Source organism: Cryptomeria japonica, chromosome 1, assembly GCF_030272615.1.
Source record: "Cryptomeria japonica chromosome 1, Sugi_1.0, whole genome shotgun sequence".
In the NCBI taxonomy this organism is placed as follows: domain Eukaryota; kingdom Viridiplantae; phylum Streptophyta; class Pinopsida; order Cupressales; family Cupressaceae; genus Cryptomeria; species Cryptomeria japonica.
Window position 1 is genome coordinate 9850086 of NC_081405.1, and position 20852 is coordinate 9870937.

A 20852-nucleotide genomic window follows, 5' to 3' on the forward strand; every position below is an offset into this window, starting at 1 on the left:
CTGATTACAATTCATGGGTTGGATATGTTGTTGGCATGAGTTCTACTGATGGTTTTAGATAACTTTATAGATATGGATGATTGAATGCGTTAGAATTTGTTATGGTTGTTATTTCCAATTGAATGTGTTTTTTTTTCACTTGATAGTGTCTTGGAGTCTTTATTATCACTTGTGTTTGATGCTTGTGTTCATTGGATTGGTGTATCTTCATCATGACTTTTTCTTTTTCTTTTATATGTAGCATGTTGGAGGATGAGAGGAGTATTTGCTTGAGATGGTGGACATCTTAGATAATATTATAGGTGTCTTGATGGATCACAAAAGCAAGTTGGAGATTCATGTGGTTTTGTAAATGGTCATGATGATTTATTTCATTGATTTACCCTTATGAAATATATACAATTTGGAGAATGTTAGGGAAATGACATTATACACCTTGCACGAGAAAATTATTATTTTAATTATGTAAAATGGTTATTTATTCATTGTGCATATTTAGAGTTGTGTTTAGTGTAAGGAAGTTAAGGTAGCGGAACAACTTCCTACACTAATCTTGAGAGGAGGGTAATGCATAACTTTTATAGATCTTTACAATAGTTACAAAAATTTAACTTAAATAGCATGCATACCACAACACAATGATTTATGTGGGGAAAACCCTTTCAGGAGAAAAACCCCACACTCTAAAAGTTGCTTAGTATATTATTCAGAAATCAACAATATATTACAATATACTTGTAGAGAAAGCTTCTTACACGAGTATCACCAATGGAGATCTAGAGGCAACTCAACAACTATTAGACTCTTTGAATACATCACACTGCATAGACATAATACAACATGCCCTCATAAAAATAGGGTTGCCTTCTAGGGAAAACAAAGCGCACCAAATATCTATCGTTAGATCTATGACCTAATGACAAACAATCAGGATTCATAATGACAAATTATAAATAAAATTTTGTTTTGGGGGCATTGTTCCTAAAAACCCCCGCCAAGGCATGTTGCCCTTTGGACCCCCGACACCCCGCCTTGCAACCCCCACACTCACATATCAATAGTACCCTTTTATCATTGAAAGGTTGAAACACAATTTTCCTAACATTTAGCCACATTAAGTATCTATTTGGGTCCACTTTTAAAGATGTATGTGACATTGAGTGGATGTGTTATGTGTGGGTTACACATTGAAAAATATTTAAATTTATGAAAATTTGTACCAAAAAGTAAGTGTTGGGGTCAATGGTTTTGTGTACTCATAGTATGAAGACACATGGTTGTATTTTACCACTCAATTGTTTTGTGTGAGTTTGAATATATAAAGCAATTACATGTTTAGTGGTTGAGGGTATCTGTTTGATTGGTTGGCTAGTTGGTTGTTTGACTTGGCTATCATTGTATTGGGATCTCTTGTTGAGTGCATATATGTGTAGCATTACATGAGATGCGTGGTTACATGCTCAAACACACATAAGATGTATTAGAGGAGCTTGATGTTTTAGAAGTATGAACATAGAGACTCTGTAAGTGTATTGTAATGTTTCTATTGTTGAATAATATATTGAGTGTGGATACTTTTGGAGGCCACATTTTTTATTCCTAAGGGTTGTCACAGAGTATAATTTGTGTAATGTTGTGGTATGCTTGCATAATGGTTATTTTGTAAACTTGTATGCATGCTTTTCTCTAATGAGCTTATGTAGGAATAGCTTTGATCAACCTAGTGATTTTCCAACATCTTCACTCAAAATGAATTCAACCTTGAAAATTGGAAAGCACCCTCTACAAAAATATATAAACATATAAGAATCATTCCTAAAAATCCAATAAAAAAACCTAAAAAATTATACTTTTCATGTTAAAACTTACCAAAAAATAAGTTTTGTTAGTTTCAAACTCATATTTTCAATTTTCTACAACTCATATTTAAATTCATAAACTAAAACAAATGATAACAATGAAAGTGACATGTAATTCCATATATTATAAACATGATTTTACCATGATGAAAAATGACAATGTCAAAATGTGAAAATTATTAGCTATTGTGAATCCCATCAACATGGCTACAATTATCATGACATGATATACTATATCTAAATTAATGTCTTGTACATGCTAATTTATATGGAAAACAACCACTACCATTATAAAATCTTTAAAAAAGAAAGATTCTACCATGCACATGTAAAATCATTATACATGAGTGGTAGACAACATAATCAGTACTTGGAAAAGGTGAAGTTGTAATTAAACTTTAGGGACCAATGGAGTTAATATTTATTAAGTCAATACATAATTAAAACATATAAAAAATTACTCAAGGTCAAACATGCTATTTGCTTCCATTAACTTCAGTTAGGGTGCTCCTAAAGCGATTTGGTCCCGACTCCCTGCTATGTTGTAGGATACCTCCAAATGCAACCTGTCACCTAAACACTTAAATTATTTTATAAACAGAGCCCACTAAGTCCTCTGACCAATGCTTCTGCAGTTGAACAGAAGCCAGGCCCTGTTGAAAGCAAACTAGAATCTGCCCAATAATACTTGACAATAGCATTCTGTTGAGGGTCTTGTGCTATGTTTAGAGGCTACCACTGAGTAACTTTTGTTTGATCGGCTGCAATAGGCCGACCGCCGACCGTTTGGTTTGCGGCGCTTTAAGGTTAGATTTTTTGTAATATCCTAGATCTGTTTCATGCATATTAATAGCCCTATTTATATTTTTGGATAAAACCTTTGAAAGCGCCTGCTTTTAGCCCTTGAAGGGAAAAAATTATAGTTCTCTCGCTGTTTTCTTTTTCCTTGGCCGATTGTCGATAGCCGAGTGCAATTTGTGTAGGTAGGTAGGGATGCTGGGAAAGTGAATCTGTTTCAGAAGTCTTGTTGGGCTGCGTGGAAATCGATTTTGGTAATAGGCAAGATGAAAGAAAAATCAACATCTTTGAAGGCAGCGAAGCTACATCAACAGCAGCACAATGGAGATGTTTCACCTTTTACCTTTTCCAAATTGTTGGATCCACAGGCTTCTTGGGATAAGGTATTCAGTATTCCTTGTCTCTTCAAGCATTTAATTTCGTTTCACCTGTTTGTCTTTTCCCGTCACTTCAATTGGTAAAAAATAGTGTTTTTAAACGCAGATAAAATATTGGCTGAATTCAGTTGATTCTAAATTTAAATATTTTAGTCCTGTTTCTTGACTGATTTAGATTGGTAGATCTCGTGGGCTAAGCTTGGACCATATTAGCAAGATTTGTTAGCACGTGTTAAACTTGAATCCACTTTTAAAGAGTATCTGCTTATTATCACTAGATTTGTGAGTTTCCCGATTGAAGTGGCGGGTATTTGAATATGGGTTATACTCTTAAGACTGCGTAGTTTATTATAAAACTATGTTAAAGATGATGAGCCGCATCATAGGTTTGAAATTGGGAGGGTTTTTGAGAAAACCCTAAAATGGAAGAACTGTTTGTTAGGGCTTTGATCACGACTTTTGATTGGATCATTGAGAATCTCCATTAAGGTATCATGTGAAGATCAACAGGATTAATTGTATACGCAGCAGCTCAACAGAGAGATAGGCAGTTTTAGGAATACCGACGTCTTAAGTTTGTTAAAGAAGCAGATTTAAACATTTTTTGACTTAGCCAAAGTATGAGAAGGAAGACTCGAATAGTAAATCTGTTCATGACTATCTCCATTTATCATAATTACATAATTTATTAGGGCTAGCTGGAATAGTAAATCTGTTCTAGTGTATATTCATGACTTACTTCAGATTATGGAGTCCAACATTTGATCAATGAGAAGTTCGAATTACAATTGGCTTTAGCGTAATGTACACACTTTAAGTTAATAGCAAAGTAACCGAGCATTCTAGATTATTTAACGGCTGATTTGTTTTGATTTTAGTTTTTGCCTTGTTGACTTTCCATATTCATATGTTTATCAGATGTTTTATATCACTTGTAATTGATAGGTTGTCATTATGCTAGTTGGGATGGTTACAGTTGACATAGGAGGCAGGGTTATGTGGACATCACAGAATTGCAAGCGTTTCTTCTCCCATTCTTCCGAGTTGAGATTTGAGTAAACGATAATGATCACTTGATAGGATTCCTCTATCCAGTAGCAGCTGACCTAACTGCCAAAATTTCAGTGAATAGACCTAGCTCTGGTATCCATTTTTGGAGGATTTTGAAATTCGGGTGTAACCTGTTTTATCGGTAGAGAAAAGTTTGCAGTAATTCCTAAAATTTGATGTAAATACCAATAACCATGACTTTTGGGCAATTGATGGCACATAGGCAAGGGAGGGGAACATATCCTCTTGAATCCACCATTGCTTTCGGCAAATCCTCCTTCAATAATCTATTTCTGTAACACATGAAAAAAGTTAATAAATCTGGGTTTTCCCCTGTTGGTGTAAATAATTATTCATCATGGATATTATTACACTTACTTAAGTTTACTTAGGATAATGCATTTCATAGTAGTTTGGATATGAGACACTTGGGTGTTTGTGCCACATTGGGATAGTGTGTGTAGGAGAAATTCCACCTCTTATGGTGTTGATCTTGTTATTACACTATCATATCCACTTATTGTGGAGTGATAATTCCACCTTCGGTGGGTGATCCACCTCATGTGGAATATTATATTATTTCTCCTACCTACCCACACCTATTTCCTACCTACCCTTGTTTCTTATTGAACCACATGTCATATTTGTGTGCTCATACATATCCCTAGCCTTGCCTATATAAGCAGGCTCATCTACATTGTATGTAACGATAATCCAGTTGATTGTTGATCATTTTCTATTGATGAGAATACAGTTTATTCTTGTCCCATATTATGTCTCTATCTTGTACATTTCATTGACCTCTTGATCTTGGCAAAATCCAACATGGTATCAGAGCTATTTGGGGCTTCATTGATTCGTCTTGAAGAGGCATTATTGTGACGTCAAGAGGCAGATCTGAGGAGTAGCATCATTTGGAGGCGTCCTAGACCAGATCCGACCTCGCCATTGCGTCCGGAAGGCCATTTCCATGAATTTTGGTTATAAAGTTGGCCTATTTTGTTCAACTTCAAATGGCCATAACTTGCTCATTTTTGCTCCTTTTTGGGTGCAATTTTTTTTGAAATGGGCTAGAATTTCGTGCTCTCCGCAGTGGTGAAAGAATTTTTTGATTTTGATGCACGGATTTTTCAGAAAATGCAGTTTTTGGTGACTGTCCCTGAGTAATCCCAGTTTTTGCAACTTCAGAGGCTTCGTTTGGGGTCATTCGACCTTCTTTTCAGGTGCCGTTTTTTTTGAAAGTGCGTATTTTTTCGTCTACTTTCACATGATACTATCAGATTGATGTCATTGTAAGTAGAAATTGTACTTTCAGATCTTGGCCATTTTTGGCTATCTTGGTACTTGTATATTTGCTTGAATCTCAGTTAGATTCATTGCACTATTGATTGAAGTCTCTTATATCTCATTTGAGAAGTTGTAAAATTTGCATCATAAGCCCACTTTGCCTTGTCTTGCAAGTGGCTCATTGTAATCGCACTAAGTATAAAGTGCCAAAATCATCACTTTTGGGGGGGTACTTTGATTGATTGAATTTGGGGGGTGTCTCTTGTGCTTTTGTGCTCTTGTGTTCTTTCCTTTTTGCTGCTATGGGTTCTTCTAAATTTCCTCTCTTAACTCCACATAACTATGCTACTTGGAAAATTGATGCATGGAGTAAACTTATGGAAAAAGGACTCACTCATTACATTGATGGAACTATTGTTGCTCCAGCTGATCCTAAGGCTGATCCAGTTGGTCACTTAGATTGGCTCACTAAAAATATCATGGCAATTGGTACCTTAAGAAAGTATGTATCAAAGGATCTCATTTTTCATATTGAGAAATGTACTCTAATCAAGGATGCTTGGCAAAAGTTTCAAGACTTGTATGGTCAAGTTGATGAGATTAGGGGATATCAAATTGATAGTGATCTCACCATGTTAGATCCCAAGAACTTTGATACTATACAAGATTATGTCACTAAGGCAAATGAGTTGAGGGCACAACTCAAAGATTGTGGCATTGATAAGAAGGATATTCAATTGATATTCAACTTGATAGGGAAGCTTCCACAAGAATATGCAGCATTTGTTTCTAGTTTCCAAACTCATAGGATGACAATGGGTTCAAGCTACAAAATGCCTACATTTGATGCTTTCAATGAAATGTTGATGATGGAACAAACTAAGTTGATAAGCATGGGCATTCTTAAGGCTTCTTCTAAGTCTCAAGCATTAGTGGCAAATCAAGGAAACAAAGGAAATCAAGGAAAGGACAACTCAAACAAGAAGAAATGGCAATCAAAGCCTAAAGAAAAAACACAATCTTCTCCACAACAAGGAGATTCATCCTCTTCCAAGAGAGATAATTCACCAAAGAGGGAGAGACCTACTTGTGCTTATTGTAAAAAGATTGGTCATGAGGAACATCGTTGCCATGCTAAGAAGATTGATGAGCTCACACATATCATCAAAAAGCATAACATTGATTTGCCTAAAGTCTACAAGAAGGATGATTCATCAACTTCCACTTCCTCACATTCAAAAGGAAAAGGGCAAGCATTCATGGCTTCTACAAGTGGAAAGACTCACTCTTTTGGAACAAGAAAAGGAAAAGCTCTATGTGCTACAACAAATCATACTTCAGAAAGATGGCTTCTAGATTCAGGGGCTTCTCATCATATGGCATCTTCACAGTCTATGTTCTCTACATTTGAGCCTTGCACCATGCCTCAGATTTTGATGGGCAATCATACATACATGGATGTGATTGGGAAAGGATCTATTGACATTGGGGATAACTCCTTCAATGATGTGTTGTGTGTACCCCACTTGACAAACAATCTCCTTTCTATCTATCAAATCACACATGGCGCAACTAAGAGAGTTGTGGAGTTCACACCTGACTCAGTTTTTATTAGAGACATGGAAACTAGAGCTATCATTGCAACTGGGGTGGTTGATCATGCATCTCGGTTATACTCCTTTTCAGATTTTGTTGATGATGATGATTTCACATTTGATGATTCTACACATGATGATCACACTTATTGTGATGGTTCAGACTTTGAGGAGAACTTTGGACACTTGAACATGGGGATTCTCACATGTAACCCCGTTCTTGAGTCTTGTATTTCATCTTCTCATATTGATATCACATCACCTATTGCACCTGATGATGCAGATAGTGCGACAGTTTTGCCTTCATGTGATTCAGTGCAGCAGGATATACATTGTCTTCCAGCTTCAGATTCATGGGATGATTACATGACAGATATTGCAGGTTTGTTTGTGGAATCCTACATTGCAGATTTGGGAGACATCATTGATGACATTCATCTTCTCTTTGATGAAGGTGATTCTTCTTCGATTGTTGCGAGGGCACACTCTGACCCTCTTGTTCATTCTCTACATGATCATTCTTTCGAGGTTGACATGATTGTGGATACTTATGTACAGCAGTTGGAGGAGGTCTCTTTATGCTTTGAGGAGACACATGAGTCTTTGGATATTGTTCTACATTCATCTTCACTAGATGTTGGAGTTCCTTTTTCAGCAGTGTGGAGCAGTTCACCACCTTTGGAAGGGGTATCTTTTAGCATCGACATGGGGACACTTGAGCAGTTTTCAGAGATTCCTTTCATCATGAGTTTTCTTCATACATCTTCCCTTCATGATTGGGGAGACTTCATGGATACACCTTTGGTTTTGTTTCTTCCTAAGGGGAGGAATGTTGTTCGACGTTCGTGGAGCAGTTTCTTCATACATTGAGCTTCTATCATTGGTGCAGATTCTTCATTGAGGGAGGATCACAGTTTGACTTCTCTTCTTCTCTCATATGGGGGGGACTTTTTCCTCACATGGGGTTTTGTTCCTCACATACTTCTTTGAGAGTTCTCTTGTATAGCTTTCATCTCTCTTTTGGGGGAGGGTTTTTTCCCATTGGGTTTTTCTCTCTTTCCCCACTTTGTGAGAGATTTTATTGCATTGGTTTGCATGCATTTGCATTTGTTCATGGGTACCTTACATGGCCTCGTAGCCGGGACCCATCTTGCATTGCTTAGTTGCATTGTAGACTTAAGTGCATTCCCCTAAGTTGCACTTAAGGGGGGGTGTTGGTGTAAATAATTATTCATCATGGATATTATTACACTTACTTAAGTTTACTTAGGATAATGCATTTCATAGTAGTTTGGATATGAGACACTTGGGTGTTTGTGCCACATTGGGATAGTGTGTGTAGGTGAAATTCCACCTCTTATGGTGTTGATCTTGTTATTACACTATCATATCCACTTATTGTGGAGTGATAATTCCACCTTCGGTGGGTGATCCACCTCATGTGGAATATTATATTATTTCTCCTACCTACCCACACCTATTTCCTACCAACCCTTGTTTCTTATTGAGCCACATGTCATATTTGTGTGCTCATACATATCCCTAGCCTTGCCTATATAAGCAGGCTCATCTACATTGTATGTAACGATAATCCAGTTGATTGTTGATCATTTTCTATTGATGAGAATACAGTTTATTCTTGTCCCATATTATGTCTCTATCTTGTACATTTCATTGACCTCTTGATCTTGGCAAAATCCAACATCCCCTTCAAGCAATCCAAACAAATAATGGTAGATGAGAAACGAAGGATGTACTTGCCCTCTAGAATCTGTCATTTCTCCTCAAATCCCTTTTCAAGAACCCCTAATGTGTAACTCTTGAAGGAGCTTCTGAATCTGGGTTTTCCCCTTGAGACACTGTAAATATAGTCATTTGGGAGTCCTTAAGGGATAACTTTGTGATGACTAAAGCCTCATAAAAGGTTAAGAGCTCATAAATTTGACTTTTGTGTTGCTAGACACCACACATGTGATGTATAAAGGGCGATAGAAACATTTTAATGAAGATGCCTTACACATACTGTGTGTTTCAGATGATTTTGATTAGAATGGATTAACAAAAGATGTGCCCAGGTCCAATACTCATTTTAACAGCCCCATAAGAGCCCCTGATTTTTTTTTCTTTAATATGGAAGGTTCTCCACAGAGTATAAGTCTGTGAGACACATGTGGCAATCACTGTTCAATGATGCCTCAAACCAGAAACCTCCTTGTTCCTGTGCAATTAATATACAGATCTTGGAAGGTATGGGCTGAAACTCATGAAAATCAGCAAGATATTAATGCTGTTGAAGAATCCATATGTTATTATGGGGGGAATGGGAAACTATTAAATAATAGAAAACCAGGTAGATTATTGACCTGGATTCTGGGAGCTTTCCGGGAGCCAACATACTGTATTGTGGAACATAATGTGTTATAGCATTAGTGATGGGCATCAGTGCAGAAAGGATCTAGCACTGGTATCATGTGTATAAGTCTTGGTGCTGACACTTGACAACCGAGCAGAAGATTTGCAGATCATAGAAACTTAACTGACACCTTGATCAGTTATAACAGAAATCTTCAGTCAGAAAAATATCAAAACCGGCATTCATCACATACCATTGGAAGAAGAAAATTAAATATCTTTAAACAAATTTTTAAATTGAGTGTCTGATGACACTGATTAAAGTGATATTCATGCACACAAATGACCAAAATAGGGCAATGGGATTTTATGTACATTAGCAAGTAAAAGCAGTGGAAGGAGAACAAAATGCAACTTCCATTTAAACAAAAGTACAGCAGACAGGTTTAACTAAATAGAAAGCTGAAAAAGTATTGTAAACCCCAAAATGAAATATATCATGCATAAATTATACAATGGTCAAGATTCAAGAGGACCAATGTTGAGGATGAATAACAATTACAAACAACACCTGAATATACTGTTCACTGTATGATGATAGATGACGTCCTTGAGATTGTCACGTGGAATGCATCTGTGACTGGTAGGATATACCAGAACTATCACCAAAATGCTCTCCTAAGGACTAAAGAACTTCTTTTCAACATTCAAGATGGCTTTTTGTGGAAGTGAAAATATGAGAAATAAATTGTTGATTATGAGCTCTGATATGCTGCGAGGGAGGACAATGGTCATTCTGTTCTGCCTGCAGGATCTTGAAGCACGTTGCAGTCTCTGAGTAATCAACAAAATGCTGATGAGTCTTCTGTTGTCATCATGCATTTAAGTTTCCACCACGGGCACTTAACACCATGTAGAAGAAAAAGAAGCCCTCCTAGTGGACCCTGTAGAAATTTAAAGAGTAGCTGTCGAAGAATAAAGTGTTGACAGACCCTATGAGCTACAACATTCACTGGAAAGGCACCAGCATTTGTTTCTAGTAACTTTGGAGATTTGTAAGGTGAAATACCTAGATGAGGCTTTGCAAAACATCTCCTCCAATTTTGTTTGCTACAGCACAACTATTTTACCTTATTTAAAGAGGTCAAACTCTACATAGCTCTAATGAAGCTCAACTGGATGTATGCATGGAAACTTCCAATCTATAAAATATTTAGAAATATTAGATAAACAATATTAAAACTACTTCATTATTTTCAAAGACTACTATCATTAACTTTTCTGTAAATAACATGGATATTGAACTATCTTTTGTTATTAATTTAGAGAAGGTTTTATCAAATTGAACCATTTTTCTACGCAGAGCATCAATATAACCCAGCTTAAGATAAGAAAATTAAATATCTATAAACCTTACCTGATTAGTATCTTGAGTGCATCTGCCACTTTGCCATATTTGGGTCCTATTTATTGTACATGTAGACATCGAGCACTTCCAAAAGTTTTTGTTCCTGTTGTACATCTGGACACTAAGTACTTCCAAAAGTTCTTACTTTTATGCAAAGAAGAAACCTTAATAATCACTCGATACAAGTAAGGCGTGTCCAGCCATAAAAAATAGAAGATTTTCATCCTTTATCCTTATGTATTAGTCTTCATATAGTGTTTTGAAAACTCTATGCTGACTAAAATTATACAACTGGTTGAAAGGCATTATTGAAGTCTGAAATATATTTTGACATTTCAATTTAGCTGTTCTTAAGGAAACTTTTAATATTGATGATTGATGACAGGATTGTAGATAAATGTTTAATATTTTTATTTTAATGACTATATGCTAGAAAGTTAAGAGAGCAAGATAGTAGCTATTTTCTGTTAAGCAACCATGCTTACTTTCTTCTTAACTTATGGTCACTTTTTGGTTGTTGGCAATCTATTATTTTCTGTATCTGATTTTAACTTTCATCTTAATCTGCAGGACCAATTAGGAGATGTGCTGCATTGGATTCGACAAGCCGTTGCACTTATATGTGGTCTAATTTGGGGTGTCATGCCCTTAGTTGGGGCTATTTGGATAGTTGTGTACGTTCCTAATACCAGTACTTGTTTTAGCACATCCTAAACTACTAAACATTCTTATCTTTGATTAACACTGCATATTTTATCAAACCAGAATGAATTATATATAAATAGAATAACTTTGAGATAAGAATAAGAACCTGGTATATATATTATAGACCATGCATTATACAGTTCTCCAGAATATGGACAACAATATATACAGGAAAATAACCAATACAGCTCCCTCAACATGTTTTTTCACTTAGTTGTCACAAACATAAAGTTGGCCAGGGAAGTGCATCAGTTGGACAGCTGTCCAACACCCACACATATTAAACACAAATACGTATTATGACTAATTAAAATCTGACTAGGGATATCACTCACCATGGCTGGTCAGAAAACGAAGAATGGCTATGTACTGTATTGACATTCAAATGTAATAAGATACACATTACAAAGCTGTTTTTCTCAATCTACTGAATTATATATCCAAAAAAGCTAGTTCTTTAAAGGAAAAATATGACAGAGTGCTATGAGATTATCGTTTAAGATATAAATTTATAATTCATGAGTTTCAGCAAGCCAAAGTAAGTTATAACTGTAAGGAAAATTATCTGGCTTCTTTAATTCTACCTATGTTATGAGTGAATCTATGTACTGATCCAACATTTGTTGCATTTGAAGTTTGAACCAGCTAGAAACTGACTGCACTAGATAGTTTGTCATCTAAAACCATTAAAAGGGATCTTTAATAAACTGCAAATTACTTCACATTAGCTTCATTGGCCAATTTAATATATGTTAAACGACATGAAACAATTTCCCTGTACAAAATTTTACATTCCTTAAAGAGGTAAAGAAAGCTGCATTAGTATTCAAAATCTATGTCCAGAAAGGTTAATGATAGAAAAAAAAATGACAATTTGCAATTGATTGATTTGCTTAAAAATTAAGAGGTTCCCCATCTGAAGACCAAGGGGACCATAGACGACTTAAGGATTGCTTAAGTGCTAGCAGCTATAATGTTCAAGCATTCTGCCTAAATAAATTAATGATAGAAACGAATGGCAATCTGTAGTTCATGTGCTTAAGTTAAAGAGATTTCATCCAAAGAATGAGGGGACAACAACTGAATTAGTGGCCCTGATCTTATGTTAATGCTGTTTAGTATATGGTAAAATTAGTAATGGACATGATTTTTCCACAGTCCATGTCAATGATAGAGTGCTTCTGGTAATAATTCATTCTCAATGATTTATCATTAGGAAGAGGAAGAGGAAGAGGAAGAAAAGATAGAATAAAATTGGATGATTCACTTTTTTTGGTTCCAATAAACAGGACCTCACAGCAAAGTTTGACATTGCTCCTAGTTCTTATTACTTGTCAATGATATTGCCCTCCCTATATAATCTATAAAAGAATGATACAAAAGTAACTCACCAAGTTTTACTGAGTTAATGAATGTAAGTATTTATTTAATTCCCAAATTTTGCCAGGTCCAAGTCAAAATTGTATCTGGTGAGTTTTGCTAGGTCGTGACTTTCACAACTATGCTTTAAATCATTAAATATGTCCTTGTCATTGTAATTACCTACCATGCATCATTTACCATTTCAGAATCATATATTTCCTCTCCCAATTCCTTGTCAAAGTATTGGGTTTCTGTTCTTCATGAATATGTGGCTCAACAGAATTTCAAACACTGAAAATGAAAGCTTTATCTACCTGTAATTATAAAAAATTATGATTTGTTTCTCTTGAGGATCTTCCGGTACCCATCTTTTAGGATTCATACTTTTGAGTCGTTTGACTTGTCTCAAAAACATGTCATTAGGGTATTAGCATATATAATGTACCAGAAGGGTGCAAAACTTCAATCCAGACTTGACTTCTGGCATTGAATTATCAGGTTTTATTAAGATAGAGTGCAGATATGGCTGAGAAGCTTTCCTGGTCCATATAGGCTCAATGACAACTTTCAACTTATGCACTGTCAGACGTCTCATTACAATAGCTAAAAAATAATAAAAGTCTCTTGATCGGAGGTAACTTGATAGGGTTCAAACTAATCTGATATGCATTTAATCTTGTAATTAACGCTTTATCTACCTGTAATTAATCTTGTAACTTGGCAAATAACTTTTGGCATCTAAAATCTTGTTGGGATAGTTCTTGGTTTAGAAGGTCTCTGATCATCCCCAAATTTTGAGCCTCTTGCTGTCTCAAAGCAGAAGATCTGTTAACTCAACTAGGAATTCCAGGAGCTGTGACGTACCCTGCTGAGAGCCACATAAATAATTTATTTTGAAAATTTGTTAGATATGGTGCAAAAACCTTTTATGAGAATATTCCTAGTATTGTTTTGAACAATGTGGCTACCTTTTGTGTTGACCGACTTATCGGGTTGGCAGATTTTGAAGTTTCAATTTTCATTGGCCAATTCTCAGAATTTATTAAATTGGAAGTTTTATTAAGTCAGGCTGTCGTCCTGGCAAAGTTTCACTGAAAAATATTAACCTGGGCAAAAGTTATGTGCTAATTTTCATTTGATGGATTGTGAGTTTTATTTGGCAAATTCATAAGAGTTTTGTATCATGCGTTGACTGCCAACGAAGACATCTAAGCACCAATGTCAAAGTTCACAAGTGAAGAAATTTGTTAAACTGTGGTAAAATTCTGATAGAGAAGTTATATTTTAAGAGACTTCACTTTTATTGTCAAGTGACTTGATTGGCTACAATGGCATCATTGATCTCGTGTGAAGTTTTTAAATTCTTCTTGATATGTTGGAAGAAAGAGAGAGTGATGATAAAGCTAAGCTACCTTATTGGCACATTCAAGTAATTTGATTACCTGTCTACAAAGGCCAATGATGAGGAGATAATTAGTTTTGTCAGTGTCTTTTTCTAGGTTCATAACATCCTTCAAGAGGGTGACAAGGAAATAAAAATTAGTGACGTGAAGTTTGACCACAATAATTCTCAAATTGCAAACTCATCACTAGATGTTGATCCAAAAACAAGAAATGTTTTAATGGTGCTCTCTTCAATGTTGGTAACCTTGCTAAACCATCGAGAAGCTTACACAATGGTATCCAAATGATGAACCAAGAGCAAAATTATATTGGTCGATCTCCAACAGCAAGTTAAGAATCGCTCCTAAATTCCTGGTGCAAGTTAATAACTCCCTTCGAGTTAGAGATGGAAATTGTGAAAACATTATTGAAAGCCGATAAGAAATGGGAGGTTGATTTCCAGTTTATAACAAGTATGATGGCCCAAAATCTTTTTCGTCTGAAGTTCTGTGGGGGAACGCAGACATCAACCTGTGCAAAAAGTTGCCTGCTGCCCAGTCACAGGATTTCGCCGAAGATTTCAAAGCTCGACATTGTCAGCGTTGAAAGATGCCGGCTTGTGACTTGAACTCGGGCTGCTGTGGCTGGAGAGGTTTCTGTGCTCGATACAAATTCTTTGAAGAAGAAGAAAGGGCTAGAGATAGAGCCCGCAACCCTGTGGAATCGGTACTTGGATTGGCTTTATCAGCACAAGGAGCTCTGATTGTATATCGATGTCAGCCGAATCGGGTTTACGGATGAATTCGTGGACGCGATGGAACCCAAGTTTCAAAGCTCTTTTAAGGCCTTGGACGAGCTTGAGGCTGGTTCGATTGCCAATCCGGACGAGGGCCGCATGGTCGGGCACAGTAAGTCTAGGATTGCTCCCAATCCTAATTTGTGGCAGCAGATTGATAGAACGCTTGACGCTATCTGCAAGTTTGCTGACGATGTAATCAACGTCAAGGAAGACCTCTCTGCTCGGAGCATTGCTCGATTCTTGTTGCCAGCTTCCTAGTGTGAATTCACTTTGAATTTGGTTTTGGAAGAGTTGCAGAAGGATCCGTGGGTGGCGCAGACGGATGCAAGAGTTGCACGTTGCACTAGCACTGCTCTCATTGTGGCTGCGGGGCTGGTTGGGGCTTGTGTGCTTGGCACTGCTGCCAGAATTATGCTTTTCATTGGCGGTCCCTCTACCAAGGTTCATGCACTGACGAATCTCTATTCAAGGTAGGAAGATTGCTTGCATTTCTTCGCAGAGGAAGAATCAGCATTTAGAGAGAGTCTGACATATCGTCAGAAGTAACCTTGGATGAAGAGATCAAAAGGTTGATATTTGCTTCAGAGGGAGCTTGTTTTTCAGCTTCAGAGGGAGCCTATCATTTCAACTTCAGAGGGAGTCACGTCATCATGAAGATTTGGTTAATGCATTTTTCTCCGTGATGGAGAAATTTGAGGTGAAAGCCCTTGTTAATGAGTTCTTCTTTGAGAGAGAGAAGTTCGAGGTGCAATCCCTTGTTAATGAGTTCTTCTCTATGAGAGAGAAGTTCGAGGTGCAATCCCTTGTTAATGAGTTCTTTTCCTGTGAGAAGTTCGAGGTGCAATCCCTTGTTAATGCATTCTTCTCTGGGAGAAGTTTGAGGTGAAAGCCCTCGTTCCACCCTCTGCAAGTAGGTATGGTGGATCCACCCTCTGCGAGTAGGCATGGTGGAGATGCATTCTTCTCCGTGAGAGAGAAGTTTGAGGTTTCAGCCCTTGTTATGCATTCTTCTCTGTGAGAGAAGTTTGAGGTATCAGCCCTTGTTATACATTCTTCTATGTGAGAGAAGTTTGAGGTATCAACCCTTGTTGTGCATTCTTCTTTGTGAGAGAAGTTTGAGGTTCCAGTCCTCGTTCCACCCTCTGCAAGTAGGTATGGTGGATCCAACCTCTGCGAGTAGGCATGGTGGAGATGCATTCTTCTCTGTGAGAGAAATTTGAGGTTTCAGCCCTTGTTATGCATTCTTCTCTGTGAGAGAAGTGTGAGGTATCAACCCTTGTTATGCATTCTTCTTTGTGAGAGAAGTTTGAGGTATCAGCCCTTGTTGTGCATTCTTCTTTGTGAGAGAAGTTTGAGGTTCCAGCCCTTGTTCCACCCTATGCGAGTAGGTATGGTGGATGTCATGTGAGAGATTCCATGACTTAGCATTTGTGTGTATTCAACCTCTGGGAGTAGCCATTGTGGTCAAACATCACGATGAGGTGATATGCTATCACAATGAGGTGATAAGCTTCTTTCATTCACATGAGTGGTCATTATGTTAGTCATCGATAAGGTGATGTGACTTGTAGAGATTAAGAAGGATTCCTCCCTAGCTAAGAGGGAGTGTTGATGATATAGCATCGGTAGAAATCCTACAAGCCGACACAACAAGATCAAATGTGTGAATGGCCTATTTGCCTTACACATTTGATGATGTGTTGATGATATAGCATCGGTAGAAATCCTACAAGCTGACTCAACAAGATCAAATGTGTGAATGGCCTATTTGCCTTACACATTTGATGAATCTATCAACTTATATTAATCCTTTAATATCTTTATTAAGTCACATGCATTATCAGGTTTAATGATTAAACATACATTATCGAGTTTGACTTGTCGGATTTGTTTTGAAGGGGCCGACTTTTGGTTAAAGTCTGCCACCCCTCATTTGAAGGCATGCAATGCTTCATGAAGGTTGTGCCTCCTTGATGAGAGCCGACTCTTGGATATCTCCTTTCGACGGATATATATGGACATGGTCTTCTCTCTATGGAACTGAAATCAGACAGTAAGTTCGATCATAATCAGGCAGATCGAATTCATGTACAAGCAGATCAATTGATGGTGAGAAATTTATGTAGTGTGCTCAGGGGTGACGATAAGAGCTTATTGTCTATGGTTGGGAAGGCAACAGATCTGATGTTTGCCTGTGGTTAACGAGCACTACCTTAAAATCAACACATATGTCTGCCAGTTGGGTTTCTGTTATCTATTCTCTTTTAGTTTTGTCTTTCTCCTTTTTGTACTTTCAGGTAAAAAATACACAAAAACTACAAATACCCCCATCGTATGAGGTTGCTGCCCCTCTCAAATGCAGAGGAAGATTGCAGTTTCACAGCAATCTCTCCAACAGTTGGGACATTTGTCACTGCCTGTTGGGCGAGTCACTTTAAAATCTGCATTGACATATCTGTTTACAAACACATATATAATGTACCAGAAGGGTTCAAACTTCAATTAACAGACTTGACTTCTAGCATCGACTTGTCAGGTTTTATTAAGATAGAGTGTAGATATGGCTGGGAAGCCATTACCTGCTCCATATAGGTTCAATGCCAACTTTCAACTTCTGCACTGTCAGACGTCTTATTTCAATTGCTAAATAATAATACAAGTCAGTCGATCATTTTGCAAACTTGTTTGTAAAGAGGTAACTTGATAGGCTTCAAACTAATCTGATAGGCATTAATCTTGTAACTCAATTACCTGTCTCTTAAGATTCATGGATGCTATGGTTTATTTATTCTGGATAGGAGTAACATTCAATACTCTGGGTTGATACAGAAACCTATGGCTATTTGGGAAAATCCAAAAAGTCTCCCCATTGTTGAGTTGATGAGCCTTTCCGGTTGTCTTATTGATGTAATGATTTCATTGATTCAATTATCTGACAAAGAGTTGTCTCCCCATTGTTGAGTTGATGAGCCTTTCCGTTTGTATTCTTGATGTAATGATTTCATTGATTCAAATTTCTGGCAAAGAGTGTGTGCAAACTTATATAAGAATTAGATAACACTTTTTCAATTCTTCATTGAAGTGCAATGGCCTATTCTTAAGATGCATTCTTCACATTTATGGCAATGTTATATTTTCTTCATATATATCATGCAAGTCAATAATATTTCTTACTACTTGGCGACCTATTCATAATATCAATTTTGCCGGCTCACATACAGTTAATCTTTTAAACTCAACTTATACTAGACAATGATATTATTTAAATCCTTCATTATTTTTTCGAATAGTAGAAGCAATAGAAGCAAATTAGAATTTTCTTGTGATGCCATGTTACATAATCCTAATTAGGTGTTTCCTTTCAGATTTTTATTGTTGTCTTCAGGTATTGTCTATGTATATTATGCTCTTGTGTTGAAAGTTGATGAGGAAGAATTTGGCGGGCATGGGACACTTCTTCAAGAAGGAATGTTTGCATCCATCACACTCTTCTTGGTAAGTTTTCATGCACACTGTTTTTATTTAAGAGTTTTATTTTTTCAACAGATTATTTACTTTTATTTTTCTTATTTTCTTGAAAGCATTCTCATGCTTCATATATTCTTGTGCAGCTTTCTTGGATAATGGCATACAGCTTACTTCATTTTTGATTCATGGATTAATTTCCGAAGGGCTAGAGAAAGATTATGGACTGTGTAATCTTGAAACTGGACAAATTGAAGTTCAGAATGCTTCAGTGAAGTTTTGTTGCAAAACCACCAACCGCGTGCCTCTTATTTATAGCTCAATTGCATGTTAAATCCATTTGTAACTTTGTTTTTGTGTTCCTGCATTTTGGTTCTGATTACACAGCATGTGAAGAATAATATGCAAAGCGCTAATGCTGACATTTGTTTCTACCAAACGGTTAAGAAACTTAATGTTGGATAAGGCAAGTTCGAAAGGTTGCTCTTGCAGTGTCTATTTGGGTTACAGATATCATATTTTATTTGACACATGTATGCTGTTGTTTTTGATAAATACACCTTCCAATGTGACTAGGAAAGTGTTGCTCAGATGATCATCAATTTGTATAAAATTTGATATAATTTTATACATATGAAGGTTAGATTCATCTGGAAAGTCATGGCTATGTTGTTTGTAGAATACTCTAATTTCTTGCTTGTAAAACATTGTAGTGAATATCAATAAATAATCATAATATGGATAGCAGTTTCCAATTTTAATATGACACATTGTTGGAGAGTGGTACTGTAACAAATTTTAATGGTCGAGGATCCTTTAATACACAGGGGACACCTTCTCTCGTTAAAAGAAGAGAAAACCTGTTGTAGGTATGGGAGTATAGGACATGAGTGAATTCAATAATTAAGTGTTGATGAAAAATAAAGTTCAGAGAAAGTGTTGCCACAGTTGATTATTGGAAACACATTTTTTTCCGTGCTCTTGTAAATGCCCAAATTGATTGAAGAAAAAGAGCGATTTTTGTAGCTTCCAAGCTGCTTTTCTTGATGCTTGACCTCAAAATCCAAGCATGGAGAAAAGCAGCTTGGACGTTTAAAATAATTACTTACATTATTTCTTCCTCAAATTGGGCATTTTCAAAGAGCACGGTATGAAATTTGTTTACAATAATCAACTATCGCTAATGCTTCTCTGAATTTTTTTTCTTTTATCAAGATAAAAACTATCGAATTCACATGCTACTCACTTCCTAATCGTCTGTGTCTACAATGGGCCATGTCTTCATTTAATAAGTCAAGAAGGTGTCCCTTGTGTATTAGAGTATCCTCAATCATCAAGGTCTGTTACAGGATTCATTGGATTTAGGCAAAATGGCCACTTTGCAGGATCGAACTCTTTTTTGTTTCAAATACAACTACCTTACCAGATATACAACCACCAGAGATAAAATGCACAACATGTCAAAACAGGTGGGAAGTTGGAAGAGAAGCTTTTTTGGGCTGTGGTTTAAACTTCAATATCTGGGTGAAACTGCCGTTGTCACATGCATTTGTGAGGGAGCTGGAAGAGACAGCATTATTTTTGGTCATTATTGAACTGTTGGATTTGGGTGAAACTGTTGTCATCACAAATTTGCCCTATCACAACTGGAATTGCCAGTCCATTATTTGTTCAATTTGAGCAGCAAATCTGAGGGGTATTGCCAAACTTCATTATTTGAAATGTCACCTTATTTCCTCTTCATATTCTTCATAATACTTGCAATTAAAAAAGTTCCCCGACTTCTCATTGTCTTTCTCTTCTGAAATATTTTGGTAATGTTGTTAGATGGATCGAGGGGACACTCTACCAAATGTACCTATGTAGACAAGTTCCATTTTCTGATCCTTTTGCACTTTTCTCTTCTATTTGTGTTTTGAGCTGATTAAGTAAAACCTTTTCCATGTCATGCACCATGTAAAGTTTTTATTGATTTGTGCCAATTCAGCCATTTCACATTTTCATTTTCAAGTTTGGCAAAGTAAGCATAATTATTTGCACTCTCTGCACTATGCGCACTTTTGGAAAACATGAGATGTTCTGCACTTTGTTTTTTTGGCAGGTAGAGCAGGCTAGCTTTATCATCCACATTCATGCTTAAATTGTAATAACACTTTTAACCGTTTTGCTTTCTTCGTCTCAATATTTTAATTTATCTTTTGTAAGACAATATAAAATGGGATGCTGTGTAATCTCAAATCTCTTTTTAGACTAAGACTACGGGCAAGATGTACAAGTATGCACAATTATACATGATTCACTGCGTTGATTTTGCATCAATGAAAACGATTATGTGTTTATGTTTTTGTTTAGTATACATACATCATTTCTTGGAAACAAGATTTTCAGATATTGAACAGAAGCAAACAATCT

General features: G+C 36.5%; 1 protein-coding gene across 2 annotated transcripts; it reads left to right on the top strand.

Moving 5' to 3' along the window:
* The first annotated feature begins 2369 nt into the window (after nt 1–2369).
* LOC131036646 (uncharacterized) lies at nt 2370–19089 on the top strand. 2 transcript variants are annotated; one of them, XM_057968583.2, is made up of 5 exons: nt 2370–2665; nt 2847–3040; nt 11297–11400; nt 18341–18470; nt 18587–19089. In XM_057968583.2, the coding sequence occupies exons 2-5, from the start codon at nt 2924–2926 to the stop codon at nt 18623–18625; spliced, it is 390 nt and encodes a 129-aa protein (XP_057824566.1). In that variant the 5' UTR covers nt 2370–2665; nt 2847–2923; the 3' UTR covers nt 18626–19089. The 2 variants fall into 2 exon arrangements, with proteins under 2 accessions (XP_057824566.1, XP_057824565.1); XM_057968582.2 differs by having other exon boundaries at nt 2371–2665; nt 2843–3040.
* The last annotated feature ends 1763 nt before the right edge of the window (nt 19090–20852 follow it).

What these genes read in the sequence shown, in the direction of transcription:
- LOC131036646 (XM_057968583.2), top strand. Translation starts at nt 2,924, where the DNA reads ATGAAAGAAAAATCAACATCTTTGAAGGCAGCGAAGCTACATCAACAG. An exon ending in GGGGCTATTTGGATAGTTGT is followed by an intron (nt 11,401 to 18,340) that starts GTACGTTCCTAA and finishes GTTTCCTTTCAG; the next exon opens with ATTTTTATTGTTGTCTTCAG. An exon ending in CATCCATCACACTCTTCTTG is followed by an intron (nt 18,471 to 18,586) that starts GTAAGTTTTCAT and finishes ATTCTTGTGCAG; the next exon opens with CTTTCTTGGATAATGGCATA.